The 21,381-nt window shown below is 48.1% G+C and overlaps 1 protein-coding gene across 1 annotated transcript in view; it reads left to right on the top strand.

Moving 5' to 3' along the window:
- The window catches only part of trrap (transformation/transcription domain-associated protein), a gene marked incomplete at its 5' end in the record, with an annotated part of 245,882 nt that overhangs the window by 110,424 nt on the left and 114,077 nt on the right, over positions 1-21,381 (top strand). Inside the window, 3 exon segments of the mRNA XM_084322329.1 lie at positions 4,699-4,920; positions 15,140-15,339; positions 17,207-17,328. Coding sequence (XP_084178455.1) covers positions 4,699-4,920; positions 15,140-15,339; positions 17,207-17,328 — 544 coding nt within the window.

The raw sequence follows: 21,381 nt of genomic DNA on the forward strand, positions 1-21,381 counted from the left end.
ATACCGATATTGTCCAACTCTTAATTTCCGATATCAACCAATACCGATATATGCAGGGTTCCCCCCCCCCCCCCCCCCCAAAAACTGAATAATTTCAGGTAATTAACATTACATATCTCTTGTCGTGTAATTAACACAACATTATGCATACTTTGACAACAAATAAAATAAGAATTTGTTCTTACTTGCTTGCCTGGGTAAATAAAGGTTAAATAAATGTAAAAAAAAATTTTTTTTTCTTTTTTAACCGATACCGATATTTTCCGATATCACATTTGTATGCCAATATCGGCCGATAATATCGGACATCCCTACTGGAAAGCCTTAATTCAGTATAAAATATCATCTAAAAAAAGATAAATCCTCATCTACACTCTACACTCTATTCTCTTTCGTCCCGACACCGGCACATCTCTATCGGCTTTGAGACTTTGACTTGAGGACCTTTTATTTTGAAAATGTTTGAGTCCAATGATTCTGCTGCTGCTTCCGTACGCCTTTTCCACAATTAGTTGTGGTTCCGGAACCGGTCCGGTTCTGATTATTTAAATTGGTGCTGTCTAGCGAACCGGCTCGCGTTTCATTACCAATAAGTACATAATGTTACATATTCAACTTTCTACGTTTTCAGAAAACTTTGTCCATAACCGTTAAGTGAATGTTAAAACTAACCTTAATAACTATAATAACCATATAGTGGATAGTGGTGAGAGCACCAGCCAATTTTTTTAACAAGGTGCTTAAAAAAGTCCATGAAATTCAAATCAACCATTCGCACCAAGAAAGCAAATAATCTTTAGTTCTGTTTGAATAAAATCTGACGAGTCGCTGTCTCGCTCGCTCCAACTGCTTCTCCTCATCTCTCTGCGTGTGATGCTCTATTGCGCTAGCTGGCAAGCCGGCCAAGAAGATGCTTAAAAAAAACAGCATTTAAAGGTGAATTGTATCCTTTCGAGTGACATCCTTGAAAATGAGAAAGTGCTTGGAGAAGTCCTTGAATTTCATTTTGCAATATCTGTGGGCACCCTGCCAGCCCCCCCCCCCCCCCCCTCCTCATCCTCACGATCACACTATTGTTGATACAAGTGGTCGCAGACCTGCGCTGGCGCCAGGCGAGTGGGTGTTGCACTGCCAGTTAAATCCTAATTATTTAAGGAACCTTATGAAAGGTTGGGTTCGTGGTGTAAGAGTACAACGCCCAGTGGCTTCTGGGCTTCTAGTGTTGAAGGGGACATATTTTAGTCCTTTTCAACAAGTTAATATGAGGTATTTTTAAGGTTTTTACTAGAGATGCACCGATTCGACTTTTTCAGTCCCGATACCGATACCTGGGCTTTGGGTATCGGCTGATACCGAGTACCGATACGATACCCATTGTTGTTCAATTAATAAACCGTATGCCCCACTGTGTGGAAGAGACTGGGATCATTCTTTTGTGCAAGGCGACATCAGGCTTGACGTAAAACATTACTTTCCTAACTTAGTGAAATAAAATGTAACAAATTAACACATAGATATAAATGTACTGAATTGTTATTTCTTATTTTATTTATTATTATAAAACATTTTTAATTTTTTTAAATACTGATGCCCGATTCAGCTATTTTAGTCATATCGGGGCCGATATCCGATATTATATATTATATTATCCAAATTGTAAAGCACTATATAAATGCAGTCCATTTAGCAAATGGACATACCGTACTTGGTTAGTAAGCTTGACTAATCAACTAACTAGCAACCTAGCTTAGATCACCCAAATCTGTTATATATAGTGCTAGGAGAGGGGCTATTCTAATGCACTCTAGTTTGTATATAGTGTCCCCCTGCTCCGCCCCCCCTCCATCCCCCTGCTCCGCCACCCCCCGCTCCATCCCGTGCACATTAGGCGTCCTCACACTCACACCCAGCCGTTAAGTCCATAAAGTGTGTCGTTCAGAACAGATGTTTTCTGTGGGTCGTGTTAACGTCTGCTCTGTTTTAAAAGCGAGGAGGCACAGCCCAGCATTAACACACACACACACACACACACATACACACACACACACACACGCACACACCTAGGAAATATATTACTTTTATCCAGCTCAGGTGTCAAGGGTATTCGTGGGAAAATGCTTATCTTTAATACACGAGAATAAAATCTCCTTTTTACACACGGTTGCTTTCAACAACAACAAACAAACAAAAACGTTGAAACGCGGTCTCCTGCGAGCCGCCGTCTCCTCAAGGTGACACACTGCTATCGGAGGGCAATTTCGAAAGGTAACGCCGTTCCACGCGGTTTCCCAAAATGGCAGCGTTGGTCAATAAAAGTCCTCAGTATCCCCCTGGTCCCGGGGACAAGGCGGCGGTCGGTGGCTGTGATCCATGCGTCTGGCCTTGGGGGGACATTCTCACATCTGTCTCCTCCTCTCCTCCTGGGAGCGCCTGCAGAGCGGGGGGGACATTCTCACATCTGTCTCCTCCTCTCCTCCTGGGAGCGCCTGCAGAGCGGGGGGGACATTCTCACATCTGTCTCCTCCTCTCCTCCTGGGAGCGCCTGCGGAGCGGGGGGGACATTACTCATAACTCTCCCCCTGCTCGCCAACGCTCAACGACTTCTGTTAGGATCCCTCTCTCCCAAAAGAGAATGAAAGAAAGAAATGTCCTTTTGAGTGCATAAAGACTGACTGCCGGTCCTTGTGTTTGTCTGTGTGTCTGTCTGTCTGTGTCTGTGTTTGTCTGTGTGTCTGTCTGTCTGTGTTTGTCTGTGTCTGTGTCTGTGTTTGTGTGTCTGCGTGTTTGTCTGTGTCTGTGTTTGCGTGTCTGCGTGTTTGTCTGTGTCTGTGTGTGTGTTTGTGTCTGTGTCTGTGTGTGTGTTTGTGTTTGTGTGTCTGCGTGTTTGTCTGTGTGTGTGTGTGTCTGCATTAGGGATGCCCCGATCACGTTTTCTGCCACCGATACCGATCACCGATCGTCTATGAGCCATATCGGCCGATAATTATACTTGTAGTTGTACTATCTGCGAGACATCCCCACCACACCAAGTCAAAATGCTCCACTATCTGCAAACAGCTCCACTGTCTGTGTGTGTCTGTATACGCTGCTTTGGTTAAATCACATTCAGCATGCCCTCAGCGTTTCTGAATGAATTGAAGCATTAATAAATAAGCAGAGAATTATATTAGATGTCCATAACATTTGTGTTTTTAATTAGCATAGCCTAAATAAATATGAATTCAAGAAGTTAAATACTGAATTAACGACACATTTATTAACAGGCTGAAAGTTAAAACGAATAACCGGCTGAAAAAACAATTGGCCTATTTAATAGGCTAAACAGTGCATACAATATAGGCTAAACAGTGCGTAAAAGGCAACATTGGCTATAGCCTTCTAAAACAATTGAATAGGCTAAACTTTTTTAACTTCTTGAATTCACATTTCTTTAGTTTGCAATAATGCAATTGCGATGTCTTTTATGCTGCGCTGTGACGGCACTCCATCGTGACAGCCAGCTGAAGCGTGTGGGCCATACATCCCAAACTTTGTAATCCTGCGTCTTTCATGCATTTGACCACGTTTCGGGCATTATCTCGGAGTATGACATGAATCTTTTCTTTCGGAATATGCCACGTCTCTGGAACATATTCTCTTTTTTTTTTTATCTACTTTTTCTCCCCATTTTCTATTTTTCTCCCATACCAATTTCGTATTATCCAATTCTTCCCTCCCCTGTCCTGAACGTTGTTAGACTATGCCTCCCACTGGTCGGCTGCAATGTGGACCAAGCCTTGCATCACGTGTCTCCTCCGGTACTCGAAGCAGCCGTCGCATCTTTTCACCTGAACAGCGCGATCTCAGTGGCGAGGAGTAACGCGTGGGAGGCTCACGCTGCCCCCGATACTTCCTGATTCTGCTGTACAGGCGCACCAACCGACCTGTAGGAGTCGCTGTCCACAACGTCCGATCCCCACCCCCTAATACTGCCAATTGTATTAGTATGAACGACCAGCCAAGCCGGAAGCAACGCCGAGAGCTGGGCTCGAGCCCAGCATCTCCTGCGTTAGTGGCGAGCGCCTTGCCCACTTGCGCCACTTAGCCGCCCACTCTGGAACATATTCTCGAATGCTTGCCGTTGCCAGCGCTGCAGCAGTATGGGAGCCGGAGAACTCTTGGGAATGCAGGACAGCGTTACGAAGTTGGAAGTCTGCGTCAATCCACTGAGCTGTCAAACTCAGCATTGACATGGGGCTGACGTCAGAGCTCCACATATCACTGGTAAAGCTAATGGAAGAAACGTCTTCTTTCAGAAGGCTATCAATGTGTGAATACACTGCCTGGTAGTAGAGCTCGGGTACAGGGCAACGTTTGAAAAATACGTGCGACCCGGGAGAGTGTAACGCGGCTCAATGTGACAGAGTGTGTGTCTGTGTGTCTGTCTGTGTGTCTGTGCACTACATTGCCCCACAGTGGTTTAGGTTCATGTCCGGATCGTTGAATTTCTGATTTTCACCTTCCTCCTCCTCCTCCTCCTCCTCTTCACCTTCCTGCTCCCCCTCACCTTCCTCCTCCTCCTCTCTTCCCCTCTTCCTCCTCCTCCTCTTCCTCCTCCTCTTCCCCTCCTCCTCCTCCTCCCCCTCCTCTTCCTCTTCCTCCTCCTCCTCTTCCCCTCCTCCTCCTCCCCCTCCTCCTCCTCCTCTTCCTCTCTCACAGGAACCCTGATGATCCTGAAGTCGGCCTGCAGCTACAACTCCAGCTACATCGACCGGCTCATCTCCGTCTTCATGCGCTCGCTGCAGAAGATGGTGCGGGAACACCTGAGCCCCCAGCAGGCCGGAGCCGGAGCCACGGAGACCAGCTCAGGTACCCTGACCCTGACCCCTGACCCTAACCCTGACCCTAACCCTAACCCCGGAGCCACGGAGACCAGCTCAGGTACCCTGACCCTAACCCTATCAGGGGGAGCGGTGCAGAACACGCAGCCTATCAGACATGATACTAACACTGACGAGAGATTTCACATGTAACGAGATTCTAACCCTAACGAGAGCCCCGCCCCCCTGAGAGACCCCCCCCCGCCTCCCCCTCAGACCCCCCACCGTGCCAGGTCCCGTCTCACCCTCCCACTGCTCCCAGTAGGATCTGTTACTGCAAACCCAGTGGGGCTGGACTCGCATCACTTAACCCATGCAGTCACACACACACACACACACACACACACACACACACACACACACACACACACACACACACACACACACACACACACACACACACACACACACACACACACACCAGTGTCACCTGATCCTGCAGAGCCGTGATAAGAGGGCTGATGTTAGCAGGTATAGGTGGTCTGCGTAGCCTCCCCCCCCCCCCCCCCGACTGACCTTTGCACAATAACCGGCCGACTGTGTGTGAGTGTGAGAGAGTCGGGCACAGTGTGAGTGTGTGTGTGTGAGTGTGTGTGTGTGTGTGTGTGTGTGCTCTCTGTGTTTTTACTTGAGCTACATTAGTGGAGAGGTGGGTGAATGCCCCACGCAGCACGGTCGCACAGTAGCCCCCCTCCCTTCCCCTAATCTCTCCAGGCTCGGATGTCCCTGGTATCTCGGTGCCGTCTGGGCCCCCCCCCCCCCCCCGGACAAAGGCCCCCCAGTGGCTGTGCTGTATCAATAGCCCGCCCTGAGCCTGGAACAGGGCACGACGGGTCGGCGAGATCCACTGTGCAGATAGAGCGCTTTCACTGGGAACGTTCCCCCGCTGCGCTTCCCTCGCCGCCACTGTGTGTCCTGGGTCCCTCTCTCCGGGTCGAGACACACAGATGGGCGCCTTGTGCTGCTTTCTTTCACGTAACCCGTGCCAAGGGTGGGCTGTGCGGCTTTGAAAGGTTAGGGGGGGAGGGGGGAGGGGGTGTTTTTAAGAAAGGCACTCTCTCGATGACTCTGGCTCACCTTGTGTCCTCCCTGCCATGGGCCTGGGTTCGAGGTAGGGCCGGGCCATATCTTTTTTTTCTTTTTGAAAACTAGAAACGCCAAGGAAATCATTCAAATAACCTTTGTTTTTATTTGACAAAAAAAAGTCAAACCAAGATGAATGTCCCTATTGGGATTAATAGTGCAATAACTTGCTTTTTATTTTCACCAAACTTCACTTAAAACAAATAAAAGGTGCCTCTTGATCATCAAACAAGAATACATTTCCCTATTGGGATTAATAAAGTGCAAATCTAACTTTCACCAAACATCACTTTTTGTAAAATAAAAGGTGACTTAAAAAAAGAATGTCTTCCCCCCACTCTGTCTCCCATTCCTCCTCTGTCTCTCCCTACTGGACTGCCCAGTAGAAATAAAGCGATAAAACGGCAAAAAAAAAATCTTATAAAAAAAAAAACGTCCTAAATCATTAATTAGAATTATTCGATAAAATCGATTAATCGCCCAGCCCTAGTTCGAGGCTGAGGGGGTTCGAGGCTGAGGGGGTTCAAGGCTGAGGGGGTTAGAGGCTGAGGGGGTTAGAGGCTGAGGGGGTTCGATGCTGAGGGGGTTCAAGGCTGAGGGGGTTCGAGGCTGAGGGGGTTCGATGCTGAGGGGGTTCAAGGCTGAGGGGGTTAGAGGCTGAGGGGGTTCGATGCTGAGGGGGTTCAAGGCTGAGGGGGTTAGAGGCTGAGGGGGTTCGATGCTGAGGGGGTTCAAGGCTGAGGGGGTTAGAGGCTGAGGGGGTTCGATGCTGAGGGGGTTCAAGGCTGAGGGGGTTAGAGGCTGAGGGGGTTCGAGGCTGAGGGGGTTCGATGCTGAGGGGGTTCAAGGCTGAGGGGGTTAGAGGCTGAGGGGGTTCGAGGCTGAGGGGGTTCGAGGCTGAGGGGGTTCAAGGCTGAGGGGGTTAGAGGCTGAGGGGGTGTGGGGGTGAGGGGGTTCGAGGCTGAGGGGGTTCGAGGCTGAGGGGGTTCGAGGCTGAGGGGGTGTGGGGGTGAGGGGGTTCGAGGCTGAGGGGGTTCGAGGCTGAGGGGGTTCGAGGGTGAGGGGGTGTGGGGGTGAGGGGGTTCGATGCTGAGGGGGTTCGATGCTGAGGGGGTGTGGGGGTGAGGGGGTTCGATGCTGAGGGGGTTCGATGCTGAGGGGGTGTGGGGGTGAGGGGGTTCGAGGCTGAGGGGGTTCGAGGCTGAGGGGGTTCGATGCTGAGGGGGTGTGGGGGTGAGGGGGTTCGATGCTGAGGGGGTTCGATGCTGAGGGGGTGTGGGGGTGAGGGGGTTCGAGGCTGAGGGGGTTCGAGGCTGAGGGGGTTCGAGGGTGAGGGGGTTCGAGGCTGAGGGGGGTGTGGGGGTGAGCGGGTTCGAGGCTGAGGGGGTTCGAGGGTGAGGGGGTTCGAGGCTGAGGGGGGTGTGGGGGTGAGCGGGTTCGAGGCTGAGGGGGTGTGATGGTGAGGGGGTTCGAGGCTGAGGGGGTGTGATGGTGAGGGGGTTCGAGGCTGAGGGGGGTGTGATGGTGAGGGGGTTCGAGGCTGAGGGGGGTGTGATGGTGAGGGGGTTCGAGGCTGAGGGGGTGTGATGGTGAGGGGGTTCGAGGCTGAGGGGGGTGTGGGGGTGAGCGGGTTCAAGGCTGAGGGGCTGAGGGGGTTCGAGGCTGAGGGGGGGTGAGGTTTGTGTACATCATTCTGAGCTACATCAATGCAGTGGCTCTGTGTCTCCTGTGATTAATGGAACATACAACATGTCTGCCGTTTGGAGCTCTCTGAGGTGTGTCTGTGTCGGACCTATGGAAGCCAGACGGTGGTGTATGGCCCTGCTTGTCTCTCTCAGACTGGGCTAATGGCTATAAGATGCTATCAGGGCTTTAAATGGGTCCCTAATGACCGTATCGAGGAACACACACACATTCACCCTCTCTCCACCAGCAGCAATTATAGCCACTAAGACCACAGGCTATCTGGCCAGCCAAGATCTTTGTTTATATCTCACTCCCGTTTTATCGCCTTAGCTGAAGTAGTCGAGTCGGTCAAGAGAGGATTTTTTTTTGTATCTTAATTCCTAACTGCCCCGAAGCAGATTAGTTTTGTTTTGACTGCTACACCCTGAGCCGGGCGATAAGGACTTTATTTTTTTTTAGTGATATTTGATGGTATTTTTATTTTATTAGGGATGCACCAATCCGACTTTTTCAGTCCCGATACCTGGGTTTGGGTATCGGCCAATACCGATACCGATCCGATACCCATTGTCCAAATTTTTTCCCCCAAAAAAGTTTAAAAAAAAACAAATTTAATCCACGTTTTTTATTTATTAAAATATATTTTTAAGAATTGTAAAGGATCACAAGTGTGTTTTTGATTAGTTGTAAACAAAGACGGAAAATAAACTTCATTCATTCAATTAATAAACTGTATGCCTCACTGTGTGGAAGAGACTGGCAACCTCAGGCTTGACTTAAAACATTACATTTACATTTACATTTAGTCATTTAGCTGACGCTTTTATCCAAAGCGACTTACAAGTTCTGTGCGACAAGACAGCAAGAAGGGTATAACTCTATCAGCTGAGTAACAATGTTCATCAAAGTGTTGCGTGTTACAGTGTAGGTTAGTTTATTAGGACAAGTGCATGACATTAAGGTTAGTCGGGGTTAGATTTTTTTTTTTTTTTTTTTTTTTATCATTTCAGATAATGGTTGAAGAAGTGAGTCTTTAGTCGACGGCGAAAGATTGGACGGGATTCGGCTGTCCTAACTGGGATGGGTAGTTCATTCCACCATTGTGGGGCAAGGACTGAGAATAGGCGGCTTCTCTTTGATGACCCTCCGGGAGCTTGGATAGGAGTAGATCTGAGGCGGCCAGAAGACGCAGAGCGTAGGGGTCTTGAGGGTGTGTAGTTAGAGACCATTGACCGGAGGTAGGCGGGAGCGGTTCCCTTTGCCGCACGGTATGCTAGGTCGAGGGCCTTGAAGCGGATACGTGCAGCAATGGGGAGCAAGTGCAGGTCCCTAAGAAGTGGGGTGACATGGGCTGACTTCGGTAGGTTTGAGATCAGGCGGGCCGCTGCATTTTGAATGAGTTGAAGAGGCTTGGTGGCAGTGGCCGGGAGGCCAGCTAGCAGTGCGTTGCAGTAGTCGAGGCGGGAGATGACTGTTGATTGGACGAGGAGTTGGGTGGCTTCTTTTGTCAGGAAGGGGCGTATCCTTCTGACGTTGCTCAGGAGGAATCTGCAGGTTCTGGTTGTCGCTGCGATGTGAGCAGAGAAGTTCAACTGGTCGTCGAGGACAACACCAAGGTTCTTGGCGGTCGGCGACGCGGTCACAGCTGCATTCTCGACTGTGATGGAGAGGTCGGTCAGGGGGGAGGATTTGGCCGGCAGGTGGAGCAATTCTGTTTTGCTTAGGTTCAGTTTGAGGTGGTTGGTCGCCATCCAGGCGGAGATGTCGGACAGACAGGCCGAGATCCGCTCAGAGACGTGGATATCTGAGGGAGGGAAGGAGAGGAAGAGTTGAGTATCATCGGCATAACAATGATATGAGAAGCCATGAGATGTGATAATGTTACCCAGTGATTTAGTGTAGAGGGAGAAGAGAAGGGGTCCTAGGACCGAGCCCTGGGGGACACCCGTCCGGAGGGGGCGGATGGCCGACAGAGTCCCTCTCCATGACACTTGGTAGGAGCGGTCATTGAGGTATGATGTCAGCCATGTCAGCGCAGATCCAGCCACTCCCATTCCTGCGAGGGCCGCGAGGAGGATCTGATGGTTGACTGTGTCGAAGGCTGCAGATAGATCTAGGAGAATCAGGACAGAGGAGAGGCCTTTCGCTTTTGCTAAGTGAAGTGCCTCTGTGACCGCAATGAGGGCCGTTTCTGTGGAGTGGCCAGTCCGGAAGCCAGACTGATTGGGGTCTAGGAGGTCATTCTGTAAGAGATAAGCAGTAAGTTGGTTGGATACAGCACGTTCAAGTGTTTTAGAAAGGAAGGAGAGAAGAGAGACAGGGCGATAGTTGGCTATGACGGTGGGGTTCAGGGTTGGTTTTTTTATGAGGGGCGTGACTCTGGCTTGTTTTAGGGAGGTGGGGACCACCCCCGAGTTGAGTGAGGAGTTGATGGTTGCAGTTAGGAATGGGAGGATGTCCGGTGCTATGGTCTGGAGGAGTGGGGAGGGTAGCTGGTCCAGCTGGCATGTAGTCGGACGGTTCGACGTTACCAGTGTCAGGGTCTCGGCTTCTGTAATGGGAGAGAAAGATGACAGAGTGAAGGATGAGGTTCTCAATTCAGCGTTTGGAATGGGTGGGGGTTGGGAGAAGGAGCTGCGGATGTTCTCCACTTTTTCCTCAAAGAAGATCGCAAAGTCTTCGGCAGAAAAAGATGAGGGAGGAGGAGGTGGGGGGGGAGTGAGGAGGGAGGACATGGTAGCATGCAGTTTGCGAAGATTCTTGGCAGAGGCCTCGATCCTATGGTGAAAGAAAGAAGCTTTGGCATTAGTAATGGTTTTGGAGAATGTTAACAAGAGGTTGTGATATGTGTCGATGTCAGCAGTGAGGCGTGACTTTCTATACTTCCTCTCAGCCGCTCTCAGGACCTTACTTTTCTTCTTTACTTACCTTACCTTTCCTAACTTAGTGAAACTAAATGTAACAAATTAACACATAGATATAAATGTACTGAATGGTTATTTCTTATTTTATTTATTATTATAAAAAAATAAAAATAATAATCCCATAAATATATATATTTTTTTACCGATACCCGATCCAGCTATTTCACTGATATCGGCGGCCGATACCAATATCGGATCGGTGCATCCCTAATTTTTATTAGTTTTTTTCTTTCCTTTCGGATGCGTAGGGCTTGTAGCAGTAATCTGCATTTACTTAAATATTGATGTATTGAGTAGGGAATTTAGAGTTGTTCCGATACCGATACCAGTATCGGAAATGCCGCCGATACTGCCTAAAATGCTGGTATCGGTATCGGCGAGTACCCTCTAATGTTGCGCTCCGATACCATATGACGTAATTTATCAACAACACTGCGGACGTTGGGCTCTGTAGATATACCCTACTCGCTGAGTGAGCATTATAAAACAAACGTGTGCTTAATCGACCGTGAATTAAAGTGTCAATTGCCATTTGTCATTTTAACAGCAGAGCAGATACTTTCTTAAAATGCCATCGTCCCGACAGAGCGCTGTTGACGGGGAGCTCTGATGTTATTAGCATTAGCTGAACAGCTAACCGAAAGCTAGCATTAACTAACGTTAAAGGTTTAGCCATAACGTTACCTTGGCTAAAGTTGGGGCTAATCATAATCCAGCAATAATGGCTGCAGACCTGCAAGCAAAGTACAGCAAGTTGGCAAAGGAGTATTCCAAGTTAAATCACAATGTCACCAGTAACGTTAGTCTTTCCATATACCGGTAACTTATGCTAGCTAACCTAGCTCACGGTAACGTCGTCATTGCACAATTGCACGTCGCGTACACAATTAATGACATGTTGCGGACAGCCATATCGGCGACAATGTTTAGCTTTTAGTGCCAAATGATAAGAGTCTGAGGCGGAGTCTCAAAAGAGAATGTTGAATATTTATTGTGCAAAAATCACAACAACAGAGCCTCTGGTACTAAACGGAGCCTTCTTGTGGAAGCAAGTGCAGCAACGAATAATGTCCGTGTGGAACTAATGTGCCAACAACCTTTCCGTGGGTGAACTCATTGAGATAGTTTTCAATTACTGATACTAATACTAATCTATACAATCACCTGTTGTTGAATAAATACCATTACTTTATAGTTATTACTAAAAAAAACAGTATATATAAAACAGTAGCTGTATTAAAAAAAAGAAAAAAAAATTATAATTTATATAATTTTTTATTTTTTTAATGTATGCACTGGTATCGGATAAGTATCGGTATCGGCCGATACCCAAAGCTTAGGTATCGGAATCGGATCGGAAAGGAAAAAATGGTATCGGAACATCTCTAGTAGGGATAGGGGTAATTAGACTTTGATGTATTGAGTAGGGATAGGGGTCAAGAGTTGAGTCTTGATGTATTGAATAGGGATAGGGGTCAAGAGTTGAGTCTTGATGTATTGAATAGGGATAGGGGTCAACAGTTGAGTCTTGATGTATTGAGTAGGGATAGGGGTCAACAGTTGAGTCTTGATGTATTGAGTAGGGATAGGGGTCAACAGTTGAGTCTTGATGTATTGAGTAGGGATAGGGGTCAACAGTTGAGTCTTGATGTATTGAGTAGGGATAGGGGTCAACAGTTGAGTCTTGATGTATTGAGTAGGGATAGGGGTCAACAGTTGCCCAGCGGGGTTGGACTACAAAACACTAACTGTGTTCAAAGTTCTCCTAGGACCTTGCTGTGTTCTGCATTGAGTATCGCTTCCTTGCCGCAAGACTTGGGCCACGTAACTTATGGGGCCGTATCCTTGGATCATCTTCCCGTTGCTGCCTACGTCTGGTTGGGCTCCCAAGTTAGCGCTGGCTGGGGTACTGAGTGACGCTCTGTGGACTTTGGGGTTCTGGCTTCACTCCACTGATCTGTACCTTTCTGGTCGATGCGAGGTCCCGGTCTCCCATCCTACAAGCGGTTCCTCCATCCTCGGATGTATTCTCAAGCTGTGATTAGTGCCTAGTCTCTCCACTAGCTGTGCTGTGGCCTGTCTGGCACACAGTGAGTGTCTCCGTTGTCTTTAGAACCGGGCCGGAACCTGACTGGACCCTGTGGCTGAGTGAGACAGCCGCCCTTCAGAACCGGGCCAAAGTTGGCTGGGACTGTTGTGTCATCATGGTTTAGTTTGTGGACCACAGTTTGTGGTGTGAATTTTTAAAGGTTGCCTAGCAACCGGAGAGTTTACAAGAAACACCAATGGAGACGTCACAAACCCAACCATACTATACAGTACCAAACCTGGCCATGGCTATCCCCAGTAAGGCTGTCCCCGAAGCCTGTTTTTGGGATTCGAACTTCGTCAGGGTTTTGCGAACGTACGCTCGAACCTTCGTTTTTAATACAATAAAAAAATTATTATATATTTTTTTATATACTCAAACTAAATCCTCAATTTGAATAAAGTGATTAATTTGATTAAATTAGTATTTTTTCTTTTATTAAATCAACTTTCCAGCCCCAGACCCAGCCCAGGGAGAAGCCCCAGCCCAACTAAATCAATTAAATCAACTTTCTTTAATGAATATAACTCATCAGTTTCTTTTAATACTATAATATTAGTGTAGCCTAATCTTTATCTGCAACTGTGAAGAAAAACCCCATTGGTTTAAACGGAATGAATAGAAAAAAAATATATATTTTTTTATTTAAAATTCTAATGTTGATTTAGAATTTGAATGCCAACGTAATGAAGGAAGGTTCGAATGTTTGGGCTCAGCCCTAATCCCCAGCCAGGCTGAACAGAGCTAATGGAGACACAAACCCAACCATACCATACCATGCTAGACCATGGCTATCCCCCCCAGCCAGGCTGAACATGGAGCTAAAGGAGACACAAACCCAACCATACCATACCATACCATGGCTATCCCCCCCAGCCAGGCTGAACATGGAGCTAATGGAGACGAGGCACACAGATGTCACTTTGAGACGAGCCACAGCTGCACATCCAGAGTGTCTGGTCCAGCAGCCGCCGTCGCCTCGAGCAGCACCGCGCCGATCGCCTTGTCCGCTGTCAAATTCACGCCTCGGTCCATTCGTCTCTGCCGACGACAACCCGCCCCCCTCCCCCCTCCCCCTGGTCTCGCTGACTTGGGGTATTTCCCCGTCTTGGACCTTGTGTAGCTGTAGAGGGGCGACTCCTACCTGCTGCTGCCAAAGCAACAGAGCCTGCTGTCATCATCATGTCATGTATTTGCTCCCGTCAGCTCAGTCTCTCTCCGGGCTCTTTCACAGCAGCCGCTGGTTCCATCCAGATACCCTGTTGTGCTGCACAGGACTTGATGTTAACAATCCCTCTTGTTGTACTAAGCAGCAGCACTTGAGTCTCGGTGTACTGAGTGAGTGGGGACCCGGGGATAAACACTTCTTCACAGCAGCTGTCACTAGCGGAGCTGGACTATACAGTACAGTGCATATTACACAGTATGGTGTCGTGGCTTTATGCTGCGTTTCTTTGAGGCAAAATTGTTCCAAGTGCAGCTTTCAGTCAAAATGTTTAGTCTTGCGGTCAGGTGGCGTAACGGAGATTGCGTTCGTCACCAACCCCGGAGCGGCTGGATTCGCCTGTTCGAATCCAGCTCACAGCTCCGGCGTTGTCACCAGCTTGGCTGGCCGTTCACACTAATACAATTGGCAGTATTAGAGGGTGGGAGAAGCTGGCGGGGTGGGTCCGGGTTGTTGTAAACAGCGACTCCTACAGTTCGGTCGGGGCACCTGCTCAGTGCGGATAGGATCTAAGGGCGGTAGTGTGATCCTTCCACACGTTACACGCTCTCAGTGAGAGTCCGCGCTGCCAGGTGAAAAGAAGCGGTTGATTGGCTAGACGTGTGTCGGAGGAAGCACGTGGTAGCCTCCACTCTCCCAGACCGACTGTGGGGGGTAAGTGCGCAGCGACCAGGAAGGGGATTTGGAATTGGCATAACGACTAACATTGGGATGGGAGAAAATCGGAGGAAAAAGGAGGGGGAAAAAGATAAATAAAAAAAAAAATAAAAAATTTTTACCGGGTAGTCTTTTTAGAATTAGGGATGTTCGATATTGGCTTTTTTTTTTTTACCGATATACCGATATTGTCCAACTCTCAATATCCGATACCGATATATGCAGGGTCCCCCCCCCCCAAAACGGAATAATTTCAGGTAATTAACATTACATATATCTTGGATTAACACACCATTATGCATACTTTTGACAATAAATAAAATCTGAATTTGTTCTTACTTGCTTGCCTGGGTAAATAAAGTTTAAATGAATGTAAAAAATAAAATCTATACTGATAATTGTCGATATTACATTTTAATGCCAATATCGGCCGATAATACCGGACATCCCTATTTAGAATACATCCAGTCTCTAAGCGCAAAAAAGGTCACTAGGCACAAAATACCTCTTGTACGCTATGATTGTGTGTACCCTCCAAGGCATTGTGTCAGCGATGACTTAACTTGACCCCTGACCTCTAACCGCTTCCCCCTTTGCCCCGTCTCTGTGCCCACAGTGACCAGCGAGCTGGTGATGCTGAGTCTGGACCTGGTCAAGACCCGGCTGTCCGTCATGAGCATGGAGATGAGGAAGAACTTCATCCAGATCATCCTCACCTCGCTGATCGAGAAGTCGCCCGACGCCAAGATCCTCCGGGCCGTCGTGAAGATCGTAGAGGAGTGGGTGAAGAACAACTCGCCCATGGCTGCCAACCAGGTGAGGGAGGGAGGGAGGGAGGGAGGGAGGGGGAGAGGGAGGGGGAGGGGGAGAGGGAGGGGTAGAGGGAGAGAGGGAGGGAGGGAGGGAGAGGGAAGGAGAGGGAGAGGGAGGGAGAGGGAGAGGGAGGGAGAGAGAGAGAGAGGGAGGGAGAGAGGTTTACTGTAATTATTTTCTTTCATTTACTAAATCCAAACATAAGCCTAGAATATGTTTAACAAAATTGCCGACCCTGCCTTTGTAAATGACGGGTAGCTTTGTAGCTTCAGACAGTGTTTGGTTATTCAGTTATTCAAAATAGTACTTTAGAAATGTTCCACTTCTACGACACAGTGCACCTGTAACAGTTTTTACTTCACCTCTTCATTTACGTTCCCCTGTAGCTCACTGGGTAGAATACTCGGTGCTCCGAGCGTGGCTCTAACTAACGCCGCCAGGGTTAGGGGTTCAATTCCCACTGTTTGCCACCCATATGGAGAGAGAGAAAACGTATGCAGTGTCACTCCATTGTAAAGCACCTGGAGTGGTACTGGTATTAGAAAAGCAAACGTAGACCTTCGGCCATCGGTACGTCTTCCCCAGGTCTCTCAGAGAGACGGATTGCGTCTCAGCACGACTATTACAAAAAAAAATCACAAAATACGAATAATCAAACCGTTCTTGGAAATAGAACGGAACAAATAGAATTGTTCAACTTTAGCAAATCACAGTGCTTTTCCCGCCTGATATAAGCAGGTGTGTGAAGCCCAAGAACAAACGACCAGCGAAGCACATTTCTATAAACCCACAGAGGTTTGAATTAGCATAATACCTACACAGGTAACTGTGCTCTTGTAAACGGTAAATGGCTGCATTTATATAGCAGCTTTGATCCAAAGCGCTTTACAATTTAATTCCTCACATCTTACCCATTCATTCACACACCGATGGCGGGGGCGACCATGCAAGGTGCCAACCTGCTCATCAGGAGCAATTAAGGGTTAAGTGTCGGGATGTCCGATATTATCGGCCGATATTGGCATTAAAAAGTGATATAGGAAATTATCTGTATCGGTTTTCAAATATATATATATATATATTTTTACATTTATTTAACATTTATTTACCCAGGCAAGCAAGTAAGAACAAATTCTGATTTTATTTATTGTCAAAAGTATACATAATGTTAATTCCACAACAAGCGATATCTAATGTTAATTACCTGAACATCCCTAGTTAAGTGTCTTGCTCAAGGACACTTCGACACACTGCCCGGGAACCTCTGGATTACCAGACGACTCTGCTCTATCCAGTTTAGAGAGAGGTTCACAGGTCATGGTGGGCGGAGATGAGCACAGGTGTTACTCCTCTCTCCAAACATACCTTTTAACGAGAAAATAAACTGAAACTATCTGTTCTCTTCTCCTTCGCTCTCCTCTCCCTCTCCATTTCTCTATTATCTTCGTTCATTCTTCTTCCTCGTCTGTCCTCTTCTCTCTCTCCCTCTCGCTCTCCTCTCCCCCCTCTCCCTCCTCACCCTCTCTCTCTCCCCCCCCCCCCCCTCTCCCCCCCTCTCCCCCCCCCTCCCTCCTCCCTCTCCTCCCCCTCCCCCCCCTCTCCCCCCCCCCCTCTCCCTCTCCTCTCTCTCCCCCCCCTCTCCCCCTCTCTCTCTCTCCCCTCTCTCTCCTCCCCTCTCTCTCTCTCCCCCTCTCTCTCTCTCTCTCCCTCTCTCCCCTCCCTCCCCCTCCTCTCTCCTCTCCCCCCTCTCTCTCTCTCCTCCTCTCTCTCTCCTCTCTCTCTCTCTCTCTCTCTCTCTCTCTCTCTCTCTCTCTCTCTCTCTCTCTCTCTCTCTCTCTCTCTCTCTCTCTCTCTCTCTCTCCCCCTCCAGATGCCTAACCTCCGTGAGAAGTCCATCCTCCTGGTGAAGATGATGACCTATATCGAGAAGCGTTTCCCCGACGACCTTGAGTTAAACGCCCAGTTCCTGGACCTCGTTAATTACGTCTACAGGTAATGACCGCCATTTATCACCCGGCCTGAGTGGCCGGGCCCTGCCGTCGCACTGCCGTCCCTCCATCCGTCTTACCGGAGGAGAGGAGGGAGGGGGGAGGGAGGGAGGGAGGGAGGAGGGAGGGAGGGAGGGAGGGAGGGGGGAGGGAGGTAGAGGAAGCTGGCAAAAAGTGGGCTGGTTTGAGGAGAATTGGGAGACGGGGATGAAGATCCCCGCTGTCGTGGAACCGGAGAGGTTAATTATGCGCACGGTCAAATCTTCCTGGTTGATACACATTGATACAATGTTGTACTTTTTTGGGGGCTTTTTTTGTATTTTTCACCCATCCCAATTTAGTCGTCCTGGTCGTTGCGCCCATTGCCCCACTGTCGGCCTGGGGAGGGTGTAGAACTACCACATGCCTCCTCCGATACATTCTTTTCACCTGACTGCGAGGAACGTAACGCGTGCAGAGGTTCACCTAGGGCTGGGCGATATGGCAAAAAATCATATCGCGATAACGATATGATAATGTTATCATATTTCTCGATATCGATAATTATCGAAATTGTTATAAGTATATACATTTTTTTTAAGACAACATATGTATGTTTATTTTGCAATAATTCTTTGTCGTTGCCGCCATCTTTAGTGTTACAGCCCCTCACACTCCAGTTCTCAGGCTGCAGCTGGTTTAAAAGCGAAAGTAAACTGGCTTCTCTGCTGGCTGTGCTCCAGAGGAGTTGAACAGTTCTGGCTCTGCTAGTTTATTTGAGATCTTTTGGCGCTTTTTTGGTGGACAAACCACCGCACATGTGCACTGTGACTCGCGACTGGAGTCTAGCTCTGCTAGCACACATAGCCTACTGTGTACAGACGGTTTCAAACTGTATTTTAAATTAGAAAGCAAACAAAATAAATGGACGAGAAAAATAAATCTCAATTTGGTCAGTATTGTCATTTGGACAAGCAACGCCATTACTTTAAGTTGCAGGCAAGAAAGACAAGTCTGTCCACTGTCTCTGGTTTTAAACTGCCCTGTTGCAGGTAAAAAAAAAGTAAATAATAATAATAAAATCGATTTTTTTGATATTATTATTTTTTCGATATTCGATATCGATTATTAAAATATATCGCGATATTTATCGTTATCATTATATCGCCCAGCCCTAGGTTCACGCTATCTCCCCCAGATCCCTTCCCTGCTGAACAGGCGCCCCGACCGACCAGTAGGAGTCTCAGTTTTACAACGACCAGGACACACAAACCCCACCGGCTTCCCACCCCGCTAACACTGCCTATTGTGTTAGTAGGGACGACTGAGCAAGCCGGAGGTATACTGCTGACAGCTGGATTCGATCCCAGAGTCTCTGCGCTGGTAGGCGAGCGCTTAGTCCACTGCGCTACCCAGCCGCGCCTTGGTTGATGCAGTTTTATTGTTAAAGCATTGCTAATCAAATACGAATTCAGGTGCAGGAGAGTTTGGTAGAGGACTTGATCTCTCTGGCTAGAAGAAGTACCAAGCTCTCCCCTTAAGCTCTTAAGCTTCCTGGAAAGGGTGGTTGTGGGGAGGGGTGAACAGGTGAAACAAAGACTAGGGTGTGAGGGGAGAGGGGGAGGAGGAGGAGGAGGAGGAGGGGGAGGAGGGTGGTGTGAACAGAGGGCCACAGGAGGAAAACTTCCTCACCGCCAAGACTAGGCAAAGCCCAGTAATAAGCTCCTTTCCTGGTCATACGGGATATTTTGAAGGAGAGAGGGAGCGTGGGGAGGAATGGGTGGAGAGAGAGAGAGGAGAAAATAAGGTCTAAGGGGAGAGAGAGAGAGACAGAGAGAGAGAACCTTAATTTGTTATGTTGGCATTCGAATTCTAAATCAACATTTGGATTTTTAATTTTTAATAACATTTTAAAAATATATATTTTTCTATTAATTCTGTTTAAACCAATGGGGTTTTCTTCACAGTTGCAGATAGAGATTAGGCTACACTAATATTATAGTATTAAAATAAACTGATGAGTTATATTCATTAAAGAAAGTTGATTTAATTGAGTTAGTTGGGCTGGGGCTTCTCCCTGGGCTGGGTCTGGGGCTGGAAAGTTGATTTAATTAAAGAAAATAGACACATTTTTATCAGATTAATCACTTTATTCAAATTGAGGATTTAGTTTGAGGATAGTAAAAAAAAACAAATATATATATATATATATTATAAAAATAATTTACTTTTATTTTAACCCTTTCTCCGCCGATTACTTGTTAAGACGTCATTCCTCGCCATGCGTAATCTGCCAATGACGTTTTACAGCGTCTTTGAGATCAATATTTCTGTCATGGTATTCATATTTCACCCACGGATCCTTGACTGGTGCTGTAGGACTCCGCTCAACTCTCCAACGCTTCAATACCGCCACCTGGTGGCCGATCGGCGAGTTGCAACCGGATGTTGATAATTGTGACGCCGGTTGTGTCTCCCTATTCCCTCCGGCCACTCGCTATCGCTCGCGGGACTCTATCTTGACACACTGGATAATCGATCCGTTGCCATAACTCAATAAACAACATTATTTGGACGTATATAGTATTATACAACCTGGAAATGGATCGCATAGATCAACATCCCATAATAGCGATATTTTTGCTCCACGCTCATCACCCAACGGTAAGAGGAGACTGGGGTGAGTTTCAGCGTTTTTGATTATTATTATCCATACAAACTGTTCTGATCTATATATCACCCATACAACATGAATCATTTAACGTCGACCACGGACTTATAAACGACCCCCCCCCCCCCCCCCCTCCAGTCAACCGCGCATGATGAGTCATAACGTCTGGGACCTTGTACAGTTGAAATTTTTAATCTGCCGTCAATTGGTATCAAACTGCATTTGATGATCTAATATAGCATTTATGGCTATAACTCACGTTCTATGAAATGCTGCAGAAAACGATAAAAACATATTTATACTTTAGACCGTATTTTTGTATGAATGTGTGAATGAAAAGTAAAACGTTCCTACATCCTGAACGATAGCTAATCGATGTTGAATGAGCCATAGTAATGTCAATTTAGCAATACAATTTAAAAGTTATAGCCCTGCAAAGAAGGTGAGCGACTCCATAGACAAAGCTGGCAGACTGGCTACAAGGATGGATATAAGCGTGCCAGAGAAAGGGCTAATAAAAATGTTTTAATTAAAAACGAAGGTTCGAAACGTCCGTTCGAAAAACCCTGACGAAATTCGAATCCCAAAAACAGGGTTTGGGGACAGCCTTAGTGCCTGGGAGCATAGAGCTAGAGGAACCTGAAGTAGAGTCCAGTCAGTGGATAGAGAGAGAGGGATGGTGGGAGGGGGGGGAGGGGGAGAGGCTGCGGGGGGCCAGGGTGCTTCCAGAGGGGGGCAGGATGGTGGGGAGGGGAGGGGAGGGGGAGAGGCTGCGGGGGGCAGGGTGCTTCCAGAGGGGGGCAGATAGCGAGGAGACGGGGAGCACCGGGGTCTTCTCCAGGGGTCTAAGACCCAGACGGCCCGGGACAGGACATCTGGCTGGGGGTGAGCCAGAGGGGAGACACTGCTCTGCTGCTGCCATTTACCATGCTGGGGGTGTTCTCTCTCTCTCTCTCTCGCTCTCTCGCTCTCTCGCTCTCTCGCTCTCTCGCTCTCTCGCTCCTCTCTCTCTCTCTCTCTCTCGCTCTCTCTCTCTCTCGCTCTCTCTCGCTCTCTCTCGCTCTCTCTCGCTCTCTTTGTCTCTGTCTCTGTCTGTCTCTCTGTTGCGCAAGTGTGCCATCTCTCTCCCTCCCTCCTCTCTCTCTCTCTCTCTCACCATTTCCTTCACTTTAATCCAACTTTTATCCTTCAAATCCCATGGCGACCGTCTCCTTCCCACTAGCCCTCCTCCTCCTCTCCCGTTCCCACTAGCCCTCCTCTCCCGTTCCCACTAGCCCTCCTCCTCCTCTCCCGTTCCCACTAGCCCTCCTCCTCCTCTCCGTTCCCACTAGCCCTCCTCCTCCTCTCCGTTCCCACTCGTCCTCCTCCTCCTCTCCCGTTCCCACTAGTCCTCCTCGTCCTCTCCCG

Source organism: Notolepis coatsorum, assembly GCF_963971535.1.
Source record: "Notolepis coatsorum genome assembly, chromosome: 10".
NCBI lineage: Eukaryota > Metazoa > Chordata > Actinopteri > Aulopiformes > Paralepididae > Notolepis > Notolepis coatsorum.